Source organism: Ornithodoros turicata, chromosome 1 (assembly GCF_037126465.1).
Source record: "Ornithodoros turicata isolate Travis chromosome 1, ASM3712646v1, whole genome shotgun sequence".
Classification (NCBI taxonomy): domain Eukaryota; kingdom Metazoa; phylum Arthropoda; class Arachnida; order Ixodida; family Argasidae; genus Ornithodoros; species Ornithodoros turicata.
Window position 1 is genome coordinate 183,601,537 of NC_088201.1, and position 13,896 is coordinate 183,615,432.

General features: G+C 45.7%; 1 protein-coding gene across 2 annotated transcripts in view; it reads right to left on the reverse strand.

The window, feature by feature from the left end:
- Positions 1 to 13,398, reverse strand: part of LOC135373791 (uncharacterized) — a 46,328-nt gene extending 32,930 nt beyond the window's left edge. For both annotated transcript variants that reach the window (XM_064606861.1, XM_064606867.1), the window contains exons 1-5: positions 13,349 to 13,398; positions 6,825 to 6,863; positions 4,220 to 4,341; positions 3,476 to 3,544; positions 165 to 349 (exon numbers count right to left, since the gene is read on the reverse strand). In XM_064606861.1, coding sequence (XP_064462931.1) covers positions 165 to 349; positions 3,476 to 3,544; positions 4,220 to 4,341; positions 6,825 to 6,863; positions 13,349 to 13,391 — 458 coding nt within the window. In that variant the 5' untranslated portion in view covers positions 13,392 to 13,398. The remainder of the gene's footprint in view (positions 1 to 164; positions 350 to 3,475; positions 3,545 to 4,219; positions 4,342 to 6,824; positions 6,864 to 13,348) is intronic.
- Positions 13,399 to 13,896: the final 498 nt, after the last annotated feature.

Below are 13,896 nucleotides of genomic sequence, written 5' to 3' on the forward strand. Positions count from 1 at the left end.
GGGGCAAAAGACTTGGTCAACCTTGAACGACCCTTGTACGTGGTTCGCGGGCAACAACTCCATGTTATTAGTATACGCCACATGTTTCGCTCTCCCCATCCCACCCAAAAGATACACGAAAGTATGCGCACATGTGGTGCGCAGCAAACTACGGAAGTACTTACCCTGTGAGGACATATATTATTGGAGCCTGTTCCGATAAGTATGCACCAGAACTTGTGTTTTTCATGCATTTCTTGAACTTTGCCATTGATTGATTAAGATCCACGTATTTCAAGGTGAATGGCTTAAGAAGACGCTGGGTCGAGTGATCATGATAGACAAAGCAATTGTCTTCCACTTTCGTGTCCTGGGGAAATAAGACAGCCAGACAGTAGAATATCAGTCACTATGAAAGTACTAATGCTCAGGTTCACTACGGTACATTAAAGAAGTAGTGCAGGATCCCTTCACAAATTCTGGCGCTGGTTGTATGACAAATACTGCGTGCTGTTGCAAAAGCACAATAAGCCGACTAAATACTGTACTGTAGTGGACTGTAGTGAGGAATATGTGTTTCTTGGTCCCCTCTCCCTCTGGAGTGGTTTACACTTGTTCTGGGATTCGTAAGGGAAGAGTGGTGTTGATGTTACTCCGTGACGTAGCGACGTAGGTTGGTTGTGCGCCGTGACCGTGCAAGGGGGTACGTACCACACAAACTTTCAGTGGCAAAGTAGAACTCACAGCTACTCGTAACGTTCTTGGATACGTTATGGTGGGACTTGCTACGTCACGATAGCAGATTGGGTTGCGCTTACGAGTTGATACCGCTTCGCTGACGGTTTATTTTTATGGAGTTTTTGCAAATTGGATTGCCGAATGATACGAGGCCGTTGAGAGAAAATCAGGGAAGATCTGACCACCACTGTGATCCTCCCAGAAGACAACTGGTGAGACACTGTATTCCTGAACAAGTGTGAACATCATGCAAAGAATCAGGCCATGGTACGAAGCGTTTTGTGAATCCGTGCCACGACCCTATTCTGAAATCGGAGCGTTCACATGTCGACGATATATATAAATAAATTAATAAATAAATATCCGTTAGCTAGAGAAGAAAGGGCACAAATGGACGAGACGACCTACCGTCGATCTCTTTTGCTCGGATGGTGCCATCCCCAGGCTTTACGTATGGTGCATAATTGTGGCTCTAACGTTTGCACGAATTGAAAGGAAGCGTCGGGCACCGGTACGCACGTGCGCTCGAGATCAGAGCCAGTTTGCATGAAAGTTGAGTTGAGTCTCAGGTTAAATCTCAAGAGCTTCGGCAGCGCTTCCCGTCCGAGAGCAGAGTGCGTGCTCAATTCACTGCCAAGGCTATTGAGAGTGAGTCTAGACTCGTACTCAAGTTTTACGCAAACGAGCCCCGAGGCTTCGAGCTAGCAGCACTTCGCAGGGGCACTAGACGAGCAGTCACATGTACACGCTGAATCTGGTGCCCGTTGTGTACCTCTTGTGTACATCTCCAAAGAAGCGGGGATGTGTGTAATGACGTACACAAGCTTTACAGGGAAGACCTTTAGACACCGGGTACAGGATCATTCCGAGACGATGGAGCTGCGGAATCGTGAGGTACGCGGCAGGTGCTACACGCTGTACCATATTAACGCGACTTATACCACATACCTTCAAGTATCCCGTGCCGCATAAACCAGCTCTTCACGTATACTTGTTAATTACTTTTCCACATTATAGCTTTTGTGGGTATGGCAGGTGTGAATAAAATGTTTCGTTGCCCGCGAAGTTACGTATATAACTGTCTGGCCCATCATGAGTTATTTCGGAAAGGCTCACATTTTAGCTATACGAGCCATGTATAGCTCCTATCTCAAAACTACATTTTTCACGGCATTGGAAAAGCTGTTTTATTAATATTTCGGTATCCTATATCATTCCAAGTTCCGCCCGCCTAGGGCGCATACGAGGGGAAACACGGTGCCTGGTCTCGCCACGAAACAGCCATTGCCACTGATATCACCCGAGTTGTACAATGCATGTTCCAAGTTGCTCGGCCGCCTAAAAACAAAGGAGGATATCATTTACGTGGGGGTAAGCTCATTGTGTATGTTTTTTGGTCGTCTCTCAGCTTTCACCAAGTGTGTCATCACGCGTCAGATATATTCACCCACGGCTGTTTTCTATCGAGCAGCGGCTGTAGCCTCGCGCTTCCATCCTGTCCGGTAAGCGTGTACAGCTTGGGACAAAAGTTTACGGAACACCGGGGTGTCGCATTTCTCCAGTGGAGCGATAACCTAGCAGCAAAAAGGAGTGGACATACACACTGAGAGATGGACAGAATAGCCCGCCACCCGTTTCCTATTCGATCGCTTCGTGATAGCTAGCAGGGAAGCGCTCCGATGAAGAAATACGCAGGTGCCATGTTCCGTAAACTTTTGTCCCAAGCTGTACAAGTATAAGTTCGTGGCCAGTGTTGCTCCCGCTAATTTGAGCCTCGATTTTGCAGGCTTCGCTTTGTGGAAGGGCAAGTTGGTGAACCAACATACGGTTGGAACATTAATAATTTATGATTGAACATTCCATCTCAGACACCTTTCTGTTCAGTACTTCAGAGACTTAGATTTCTTCACGCGGCAATTCAATTGGATCCTGAAATGCCCCGAGAGTCATGCTTCATCGTAGCTAGATCACCAGAAGAACGCGGACTACAGCCTGTACATGGTGCGACACTTTGTGACATTGAAACGCGTACGTGTGAAACACTTCGCGACCGTGCGCGATATGGTTTCAACGTAGTGCCAACAATGGATACCACTTTCCAGGTATGAATTTATTCTCGTAATAAGATAGTGTGTTGCACAGTGCCTCGTTTCGTGTGTGTGTGCTTTATGCGCGTGGCGAGCGAGTGAAACTATATTTCAAATTGGGCTTCGCTGATGGCACGATTTCGTTTTCCACGTCACGTTTGGAGCTTGAAATGACACGGGCGAATGAGACCTGACAATCTGATACGTTTGTCTGACCATGCTCGTTCGTGCATATAGCTTTCTCCATTACGTGACACAGGCGCATCGCATCGCATGTGCACCTCATGCACGATACGGGACGGGGTACCTTATATTTTATCACGTTCACCGTACCTCGTCAATCATGAAGCGCATTCTTTCTTTAAATATACCACTTTCTCATGTGGTACGTAGGTGTTACTGGGCTTGGAACGTGCGGAGGCCCAGCTCGATCCCGATGTTTTGTGACTCGATTCCTGCCTGGTATCTTTTAGAACGTGATAATGACGCTGGGTACAAAAAGCACTACCATACGAAGTCCCGGCTGGGATACTCTGTCTTCTGGATCTCCCTTCCTATTAGTTTTACCCATCGGAGCCCATTATACCCGAGGTACTGCGCAGTAACCACGGAGATAGTCAACCTTGATTAGAACGTATCGTTCCATCCTAACCTCTACGCAGTGTACTCACATTTAGAATAGTTATGTTCACCAAATGGAGTGTCAGGTTTCTATGCGCAGATCGAAACCTTAGGAACACCTGAAAGAGATATCACACGTTACCGTGCGTGTAACTGAAATTTGTGGAGTTCTAAACCTGTTCTGAAACAGTGAAACAATGGCGAAAATTACAAAGCGAACAAGAAAAAAAAACAATGGTGACCATCAAGGGCTAGAAACATGAAGCTCATCTTTTGTTCCATTATTACCAGTGTTACTACATCACCTAGAGCGCGGGGATTCCGGGACAAAATGCCGAATATGCGAGTACATAGGGAAGTCCCCAAGCGTATTTCTGTCTTGCAGTAGAGTACCCATAGTACCCCAATTCTCGGCGTTTTCATCGTGTATACATATTAGGTTGTAACTAGTTCCTAAATAGTTGAGGAAGTGCTAAACCTCAGAGTTTTATAGAGGTAGTAAGAAATGCGTGAGAGATTTCTCACAGAAAGGTAAGAGCTGAAGGGGAGAAGTCCTCGTGAGACTTGGTTGCTCAAAAATAGTCCATTCTGCAATACACATGCGTCACGAACGCGTTATCTGTAGTTAGCGGACTTCATGTAAATAGGAATGAAATAATAAACAATCACTAGGATATTATTGATTGCCCAATGAACATGGAGTTCAAAATGAACAGGGGACTGATAGTCAGTGTAGAGTAAAAGTACGCAATTCGTTTCGGGCCAAGCTGCGGAATGGAGTATCTTTTACGTACCGACTTGAAGAACCTGAGCACGCACTGCTGTACCTCGTCAGAAGTATTGAAATGCCTCGTGAAATTGACATCCGTGAAGACGTGCACACCAAGGTTCATGCCTTGTTTAAAATACGGTGGTGCTGAGGGAATCCAGAAGAAAACATAAAAGTTGCAAATTAAATTTCGCTGAAGCGAGGAAGTGTCCCCTCTCTCTTCACCCTGGCTTTCTTAGACTCCATTCAACATGACGTAATACCTGATACCCCTGTGTAATCTATATTTTGCGACGATTGCAATCTGTAATTCTTCAGCAGCAATACCTGTGTCACACGGACTAATTTAGTGTCACTTTGGGCGAGTGTCACTCGCGCTTAGCCTCAGTCGTGTGCTGTCACACGGCATCTGCTAGTGGGACTCGGCGGAAAGTGCGCTAAATATTTAGTGAGTTTCCCACACTCACTTCACTTCACTGCGGCGGGCCGAGTGCGTAACCTCGACAGCAGGCTTTGACGTGCAGCTTGGGACAAAAGTTTACGGAACACAGGGGTGTCGCATTTCTTCATTCGAAGGGCGCCCTAGCAACAACCAGGAGCAGACTAATTAATTTTGAGCATTTTTAGAAGCTGAGACCAGCGTCATGGCTGAGCGGGTGAAAGCGTCCAGCTCGTTGGTGGTAGCTAAGCTCCTGCTGGAGACTGAGAAGTGGTGGGTTCGAATCCGACCGCTGGCTGTACTGTCTGAGGTTTTCCCTGGCTTTTCCGATGACTTTTCAGACGAATGTCGGCACAGTTTCCTCTGACGTCGGCACAGGACGCGTACTAACCCCCCTGTCCCTCTGCTTTCTCCTGTCCTCACTCCATCTGTCCACATCTCTACGCTGCTCGTAGCCACAGTTGCTTCGCCGCGCTGACACGAAAAAAAAAGAAGAAAAAGAAAGAAGAAACTGAAAGGTGGCGAGCCACAACATTCGCAAAGAACAAAATTGGAGCCGGCTTGGCGACAGATATCACGCGATATTGAACTACAACGTAACACACTTGAGACAGGTTACTAATTACCATTACACTTTTTTGGAAGAGCAAAGGCAACTCTTGGAAAGTTCTGTGTAAACTATTGACGGTTGTAACGTGCGAATTCTGTGCCCTTATGCGATCTGAGCCAGCTGTTGGCCTTTCTCCCTCTCCGCGTCTCTGTGTCATGTGCTCGCTTTATCGCTGCTGTTTGCAGAGCCTCGCATCGCAGAGTGATTGAAACGAATGCCTGGTTTGTGTTCTTATGATCCGGAATACACAAACCATGCACGTTTGCAATTAAATGTGTACTGTGCTCTCGTGAAACGCACGATATCGTCTGATGTATCGTGTAATTGCATGATGCGCGATTCGCCTCATGATTGGGGCACTTCTGGAATAGGCTAGATTGCTTTGCGCAGCAATCTTTAAAATTCGATTGCCGAAAAAATCCTCAGTGTACAATACAAGACGCAAACCACGAGAACTAGCCGAGGCAGGCCACAAATATGGGCCACACAAACACGTAAGCCTCGAACGCCATGTAGCGGTGGCATGTCCGATCGGAAACAAGATGTCCCAGGTTCGATTCCGGTCGACAGCACCCTTTCCCCGAGTTACTTGAATACAATAGAACAATTACGTATCTGAAGCGTCCAAACTACAAGCGTTAAGAAAAAACAAACAATTTCTGCACGTTTGCCATTCACTTTACAGTTCATCGCCTTACAAACCACAATATTTCCAATCAGTAGTTTCAATAGCCAGTATATTTCCTTTAAGTACATGGTCACATTCTGCTGGACAAACGTAATTACTGTCGTTAATAACGTGCGAAAAGCTACGCAGTGTGGAGATCTGCCCGCGGCCATATTTGTTGTTGCCACACAAACTACCCGAAACGGAGCAGCGCTGATACGCAGTAGGCATTTGTGTCATGTCGGAATCTAAAGGCACGCAATGAAACTTCTAAATGAAAGAAAAACGTTCTTACGACGAGATCGTGGAGCATGCCTGAAAATGTGTCTGCCATTCATTCTGGTCTATCGTCATTGCCATCATAGTTTAGTGACACTTACAAAAGCCGTGTAGCAAGCATGTAGTGGAAGTGACATATGCTTGGCATGAGTACACTTCCTGATTGCCCGTGTGACAAGTGTATAAGACACGTTGAGTAACGTCAATACCTGCTACACGGCCAAGACGTAGTGACATTGCATTACACATTGCTCCTCCACACAATGGCGGGAACGTTACTCATTAACGGATGTGTAATGCATTACTTTCCATATGTGCCTTTAATTATCAATCCTTTACGCTGCCCAAAGCGAGGCATTCTGTCGGCACTACACCCAAGCAGGGCACTCAAAGCGCTATGCTGTGCTTTCCTAACGTTGACAAATAAGCTAAAAGTTGACTAATAAGCTATGTGAAAGGAATTAGGTTCATTTTACCAGCGTGAATTGTTTCCCATTACCTCGCGGTCCTAGCACATAAGAAGGGGCAGTTATTCAATTTGCCATGTACCGTATCTTCCCACTTGTATGCAGAGTAGTCTGTTAACTACGCAAATCAAGCAGTATGCAAGTTGATGTTGCAACGATAATACTTACCAGACGGCCCACCGTTGCACGCTTCAACGGAGGTCCTCCCTGCAAGGGACAATGGAGTAAAATGAAGTAAAAATGTATTTTCACATGTACGGGATACTTCACTTCTGCAGATCCCAGAGCACTATAAAAGAGGCAAGTGCAGAAGGCGAAACCAAAGTTTAATTTAATTAAGTAATTTACATGAGTAATTTGCTAAACATGTAGATGTCCAGGCCATGTACAGAGCAAGGTTAGGCTCACATTTCCACACCTCACTTCTCCTTACATAACTGATCTATTGAAGAACATTAACATTAAAAGTATAGACATGTTGGACCTAATCGGGTATTTCAGCGAATACTAGTGAACGCAATTTTCCTAGAACCATGAAATGATAAAATCGCCAAAACACTGCTAAAAACAAGGAGGGCGCCGCAGGACGGACGCACTGCACTGTCAGCAAATGTTTAATGATCCACCACAGTACACACCTTACACAACACTTCAGCGCCACGTCGCGCCACTCAAAAAAAGAAAAAGAAAAGAAAAGAAACGTTTCTAGCTCATGTTTTCAAGGAATTCATTTATCTTATCAGAATAAAATACAGAACACGAACTAACATAATTACCTGCTAACAACCTGATCTGCCTCGTTTCCGCAAACTGTTCTACAATTTTAATTGTATAAAAGTTTGGAAGTTAGGGTAAGTTAAGGAATTTCATACACCACACTATCTTTACAATCCGTGAACTTTTCCTTGTGCCTGATGTTACATCACTTTTTTGTGTAGTTTAACGTCTTTATAGGTGAGCCTAAGCAATTGCTTTTGCGAAACACAACTTTAACTCAAACTTTTTCAGCGTTTTTTTTGCCCGATGGGAGGCTGTGTATATACCTAGACACGCCTATCCTTTTGTAATCTTCCACCTTTTCCTTTTTCTTCCTTCCTGTGACTTCACTAAACAGCCTACAAACAACATCGTAAATAAAGCTGCTAGGATAGCCCGCTTTTTGAACCTATCAATTTGACGTTCAAAACTACCATTATTCTATGTTGACCTACTCTAACGCACCTACAAGAGTAGCTGCTTTTACCGTTTTCGAATGATTTGTTTTGAACGGCAAGACATACTTTTTAATCTTCTGCTTACACTCCCAGCAAATCTCTTTTTCTCGTAAGCTTAACTCTAAGTCTAAAAACTGTATCATTCGTTAGGTACTTCAGCTATAAAACATAACCCATCTGAGTTCCTTTGAAAGATATCCAGAACGCGATCCTTGTGGTCCAAATTTTCGTCAAACATCAAGTAATCATCCCCGTACCTAAATACATTTTTAATTACTCCGTTCTTTGAACTATACCTTTCCGTCGTACGACCCTAAGGCAAAACAACTGAATATCGGCGCAATCCTAGACCCGATACAAATACCCTCTCTTTGAATGAACATGCTTCCTTTCCACTCAACAACTGTGGCCTCCAAATACCTAAATATCAAAGTCAGGAAGATTTCCACTGAGCACCCTACCTCGTTCTGGAAACGAATTACTCCAAACTTATCAATACTAGCTTCCACACACAGTCTTATGTGTATAGCCGGTATGTCGTAATCAGGGATGGGCAGTATTTAAATAAATTGTAATCAAAATACTATTTAAAATATAAATACATGTATTTATATTTTGTATTTAAATACAGACTAGAAAAATGTACGAGGAGTGTTCAAGTCAAACCGGGACTTTCTGCCTCCTGAGTGTCCAAATGGCTCGCGCGACTTCTGTTTCGTCATTTTCACACGCGACAGGCCTCCGCGTTCACCACGTGGTGGTCCAAAGTTTGTTCAGAACAGAACACACGTGCTGGACAAGATGTCCGACAACGATGTGAGCGCGCACATCGAGTAGCGAATTGTCATGAAGTTTCTCGTTTGCGTTATGACGTGAAAGCTTTTTTCTTTTTTTGCCGCAAAGACGGGGAGCTGTGGGGGCCTAGCCGAGGCGCCAGGCACTTTGAGGCTCGTATTGTGTTTTCCCTCTATGTGTTCCGGCCTCAGAAAAATTACGCTCCATCATGTTCACCAGATGCCACGCCTCCTTGTCGTGTGCATGTGTGTGTGATGGGACGGGGACTGTAGGAGAGAGTGTGAGAGTGAATGCGTGTCCCATCAGTCAAGTCGAGGCTCCTAGGCAAGTCGTCGGAAAGCAGATGCAAGCGTGGTTGAATTAGAAGAAACTGGGTGCACCAATCGATGAACTTTCTATTTTACAAATATCTGTCCGATACTACCTACAGGCTGCGTGCTGTGTGACTGAGTGGGAGGCGCTCATTATTTAAATAAAAATTCAAATGAGTTTCTCGAAAAAACATCAAACTTCTAAGGCAGGGCGCCGTCGGCATTAAAATTGGCGCTACCCCTTGTGGGACTTTCAGTGGACACCTTTTAGAGCAAAATCTGCCACTGAAGCGGGTCATTTGTTGCAGTGATGTATAGGTTTCGGTTTACATATTTTTGTTGTGGCTGGTAGCGGCGAAGCGCAAAAGGACGCTCTTCCACTCCCTTAGGGCCAGTTCTCAATTGGCGACGCCCGACGCGACGTTGCGAGCGGGCGGCGGAAATAGACGTGCATTTCCGGCGTTGGAAGAGGACAGACGTCAAGCCAAAAAAATTGCCATGCCGGTCTCTTTCACGACGTCGGCGAGAGGTGGCGAGAACGATACACTGACGACCAATAAGATGACAGAGAAAGGCCACGCCTCTTCAGTTTTCGTCTGCTTTGGGCGACGGAATGCCAGTGTGGTGGGAACATGAAAATCATGCGCCTTGACGGGGCGGCGGAAATGCCCGTCTACTTCCGCCGTCCGTTCACGACGCCGCGTCGGGCGTCGCCAAGTGAGAACTGGCCATTATCCACCAATGAATTACGTGTTCTTGAGCTTACTTCGCAACCGGGAGTGCTGAAGGAAAAGTAACAGCGTGAGACAGGCTACGCCAGTCCCCACATCGCTTATCTGACTGATATGCGCCCTTTCTCTGTTATGATCGCACGGACGAAACACAGATAATCACATAGTACCTTGATATCACATGCTTTCCATTTTTCTTCAGCACCGGCCTCGGTGGCTCAGTCGGTAGCGTGTTCGCGGGTTCGAACCCGGCCGATGACGCCAGCAACTTAGTGGCAGGGTACAAGTTGCTTAGACACGCCGTCTTCCGCGAGAGACGTTAAATACAGGGTGCCGTGTGCTGAGCTTTCATCGCACGTTAAAGAACCCTCAGGTGGGCAAAAGCAATCCACAGACCCACCGCTGTGGCGTCGCTCATGATCTCAGTTGTCTCGCGACGTAAACCCCCAATCATTATTATTATTATTTTTCTTCAGCACTCCCCTTTGCGAAGTAAGCTCAAGAACACGTAATTCGTTGGTGGATAAGGGAGTGGAAGAGCGTCCTTTTCCACTTCACCGCGACCAGCCGCGACAAAAATATGTAAACCGAAACCAATTAATTACTCCAACAAATGACCCGCTTCGGTGACAGATTTTTCTCTAAAAGGTGTCCACCGAAGGTCCCAAAAGGGGTAGCACGCATTTTAATGCCGACTGCGCCCTGCTTTAGAACTCATGTTTTTCACGAAACTCATTTGAATTTTTATTTAAATACTGAGCCACTCGTCCTCATTCACATGGTGCGCGGCTTGTAGGTGGTATAGGACAGATACTTGTAAAAAAGAAAGTTCTTCGATTGGTGCACCCATTCGCGAATTATTTAGCCCGGGGATTTAACTGAGACACCCTGTATATAGGTAAGAGAAATATTAAATGAAATTAAAGATTACCGAAGGTACCCCCAGGTTACCGGAGGTAATTAAAAGTATGTAACGTCAATTTAAGGTAAACTGAGAGTAAATAAACCAAGTAAACGTAAGTAAGCGCCTCCGACCTTCACAGTCTCGCATACATGCATTCATACTTCTGCATCAGGTTTGCCGTTTTCATTAATTTCCTTTTTACCTGTGCGAATCGCTGTTTAGCGATGCGCTCGTTGTTACCGAGCAAAACCTTTTACTTCCATCGGAGGGACATACAGTAACGATTGTCCTTGAAGGCTTTCGTCTTTTGGAACTCGTACCACGTACTGTTGGTGTCATGTTCGTCACTTTCGTCAGCATGAATACCAATACTGTCCAGGCTCCACATGTTGGTCATCAAGTCGTTGACCTTGCTTTGCAGCCCGTTGTTTACGTGCAAAACAAGTAAGATGGTTGCAGCAATTGTTGCAAATCATGCTATTCGTAGGAGAGCGAGGGCTTTGAAAAATCCATTCGAGGATCGTCTCCGAAGCTCGGAGTCCTTGGCATACGTTTTGGTTTTTCCCGGTGGCAAAACCACAGTAGTGGTCCGATCCGATAAGGATTGCGATTGGTTGGGGACCAGTCACTGTAGAAGTGTCAGCAAGCACCCTCTACGCATCTCCACCCTTTATCCTCTATCCTCCATCCGTCTTTCTTTCTTTTTTATTGGCTATAGTCGTGACGACGCCTACTTCTGTGTGGCCAACAACGACGAGCCGATCCTGCCGTTATCCCCCCCCCCCCCCGCCCTTCCAGCAACCACAAGTTCATTTTCTTGCATGTGCTCCACGATTTCCGTTTGAGGCACAGCCAGTGTTTGTGCACACATCCTGTGGACTACGAGTGCGACGATAGTAACTAGCTGTCTCCTGGATAATGGGAATTGATTTTTACTTAGACAGCGTCTAAGGTTTGTGGACGTCGAGGACAGTGACCAAAGGCACCAATTGACGCTGATTCTGTACGTATCTCCTGCAGCCGATGGTTTCAGACAACGTTCAGGTAATTGACCTGCGTTGACTTCCGCCGTCAAAAATGGGTGTAGCGTGTAGATGTACCTTTTGCCCCTGTGCCCGTGCAGTTGCGGTTTGCAGCAAGACATAAGGAATAAGGCCATCGTTCTTTACAAGTGCTTTGAGCGTGACTGGTTGTGAGGTCCTGGGGCTGTGTACCGTGGACGAGGGTGCTGGTGGCGTGTCGGCCAGAATAAGCTTTACACTTTGGATGTCTACGGCATTTTTTGACGGAGTGGTTTGGGTTCGTGCACCGGAAGCACAAACGATGTTCGGTCAGCAATTTCTTTTTTCTGGTCGAGCGGTTCTGAGACAGTACAATCGGACCGTAGAAGTCTTATGTCCTGTGACGCCGCAGAAGAGACATGGCTGTCGTTTCCATGGCTGTGTGACGTTTCGAAGGGTCGTTATTCGCGGAACGTTGTGTTACTTTGGACGTTGATTTTGCTTTGTCGGGTGCGGTAGATGGGCATGTTCCGCCATGCGTAGACCGACTTCGTCAAGGTATTTTAACTTCTGTCGCAAGAAATTGTATCAGCAACCTCGAGCGCCTTTCGTTGGTAGGTTGGTCCAGTTGTTGCGTTCAATGCAGGACTTTGGTCATGTGCACCCTGTATACGATTAAACTGCCGTGCCATATCAGGTGGTATTGCCCCCAACAAAAGTGGGTATAACATGCAGAAATAAGAATTCATGGTTGGGCCCAAGCAATCCAGTCCCCGCATGTGCGCTTGCACTGAATCGTATATTTTACGTAAACCGGATACATGTGGGCTTGAACGTATCGGCTGGAGGTCGAGTATTTTAAGATGTTCTTAAATTAGTAGATTATCATTGCCGTAATGATCACGTAGAATTTTGATTGCCGTGTCATGAAAATCGGCGGATGGCTGTAGACCCATGACTATCGCTGCGGCTTCACCCTTCAATGCACTCATGATATAATTCATTTTGTCAGCTGTCGGTAGGTTGTCGTTATCGTGAATCGCGGACTGAAACTGGCTTCAAAAAGGCCATCAAACTAATAATTCAAGCTTAGGAAGTCGAATGATTGCTATTTGACGGAGGCGCTATAAGCTCGAAGGAGGTTGTTGTGACGTAGACGACTCTTTATCAGTTGACAGTGTAGACTGTGGTACAGTAGCCGGTAAACCTTGAGTGCTTGCAACAAGTCTTTTAGTCTTGAATGTTATACTTGCTAGTCAATTTTGATATTTAAGCTGACGTGTGTATTCAGCTTCAAACTCATCTTCGGTCAGTTGCGGCTCAACTTGTCTGTCAACTTCAAGAAGCGTAACCTTAAGCTGGTTAAGAATTTCGATGCGTTCCTCAATCGGAGTCACATCTTGATTTCCCTCGGTAATTGTTATACATATAGCGGGTGATATAACACCATATGTACTGCTCGCGATACGGTTGTCTGAAATCGCCTGTCAGTAGGTCTGCAGCCTATATTTCCTTGACTGCCCTTGTCTCGCACATGTTGTTCCAGTATTCTATTTAAATGTGGACCATATGCTGCACGTGTTTCTTACTCCGAATAAATGACCTTGCAAACACCTGAAGATTTTAGATGGTTTAAACCACGGGGTTTCTGATTTCAGGCAACCGTGTCGACAGCAGTACACCAAACTGTTATGGGCTTTGCAGCGGAAAAGGCTGAGAATCAAATCACTCCTTACCCATGAACGGGGACAGCAGAAGGAGCAGTGCAATAGCATACATTCTGTCTTCTGAGGTATCGATTCATGTGAGACGAATTGACTCACTCGACAAATATATCTCATCGTGAGTTTTGATATTTTTTTGCCGCTATTGCAACCGTTTGCAACACCAGGACACTCTGTAATTGAATTTTCCGTGAAATTCACCAGTGCAGTAGGATGCAGCTCAAATAACACCGTCTCTGTGATGTCTCTATAGCACTACCCGCAGAAGAATATCGTGTTGCGAAAGATAATGGGCTTTGAATGACCTTTGTGACCGATGCAACGCCGTTACCCTTAACATTCTGCGATTGAATTCCAGTTAGAATGGACAGTGCGCGCTGACGTATTTGAAATTGGAACATCTGTTACTTTCTTCACATTACTTTCTTCTAAGAAATTAATTTCTTCAGAAGAAATTAATTAACTTCTTCTGAGAACTAGACCTGTCGACGTCAGGCGTGTGCTGCCGACATGATCCCCATGATTTTACCTCTGTGTTAGTTCCACGAAGCAACTGTAGC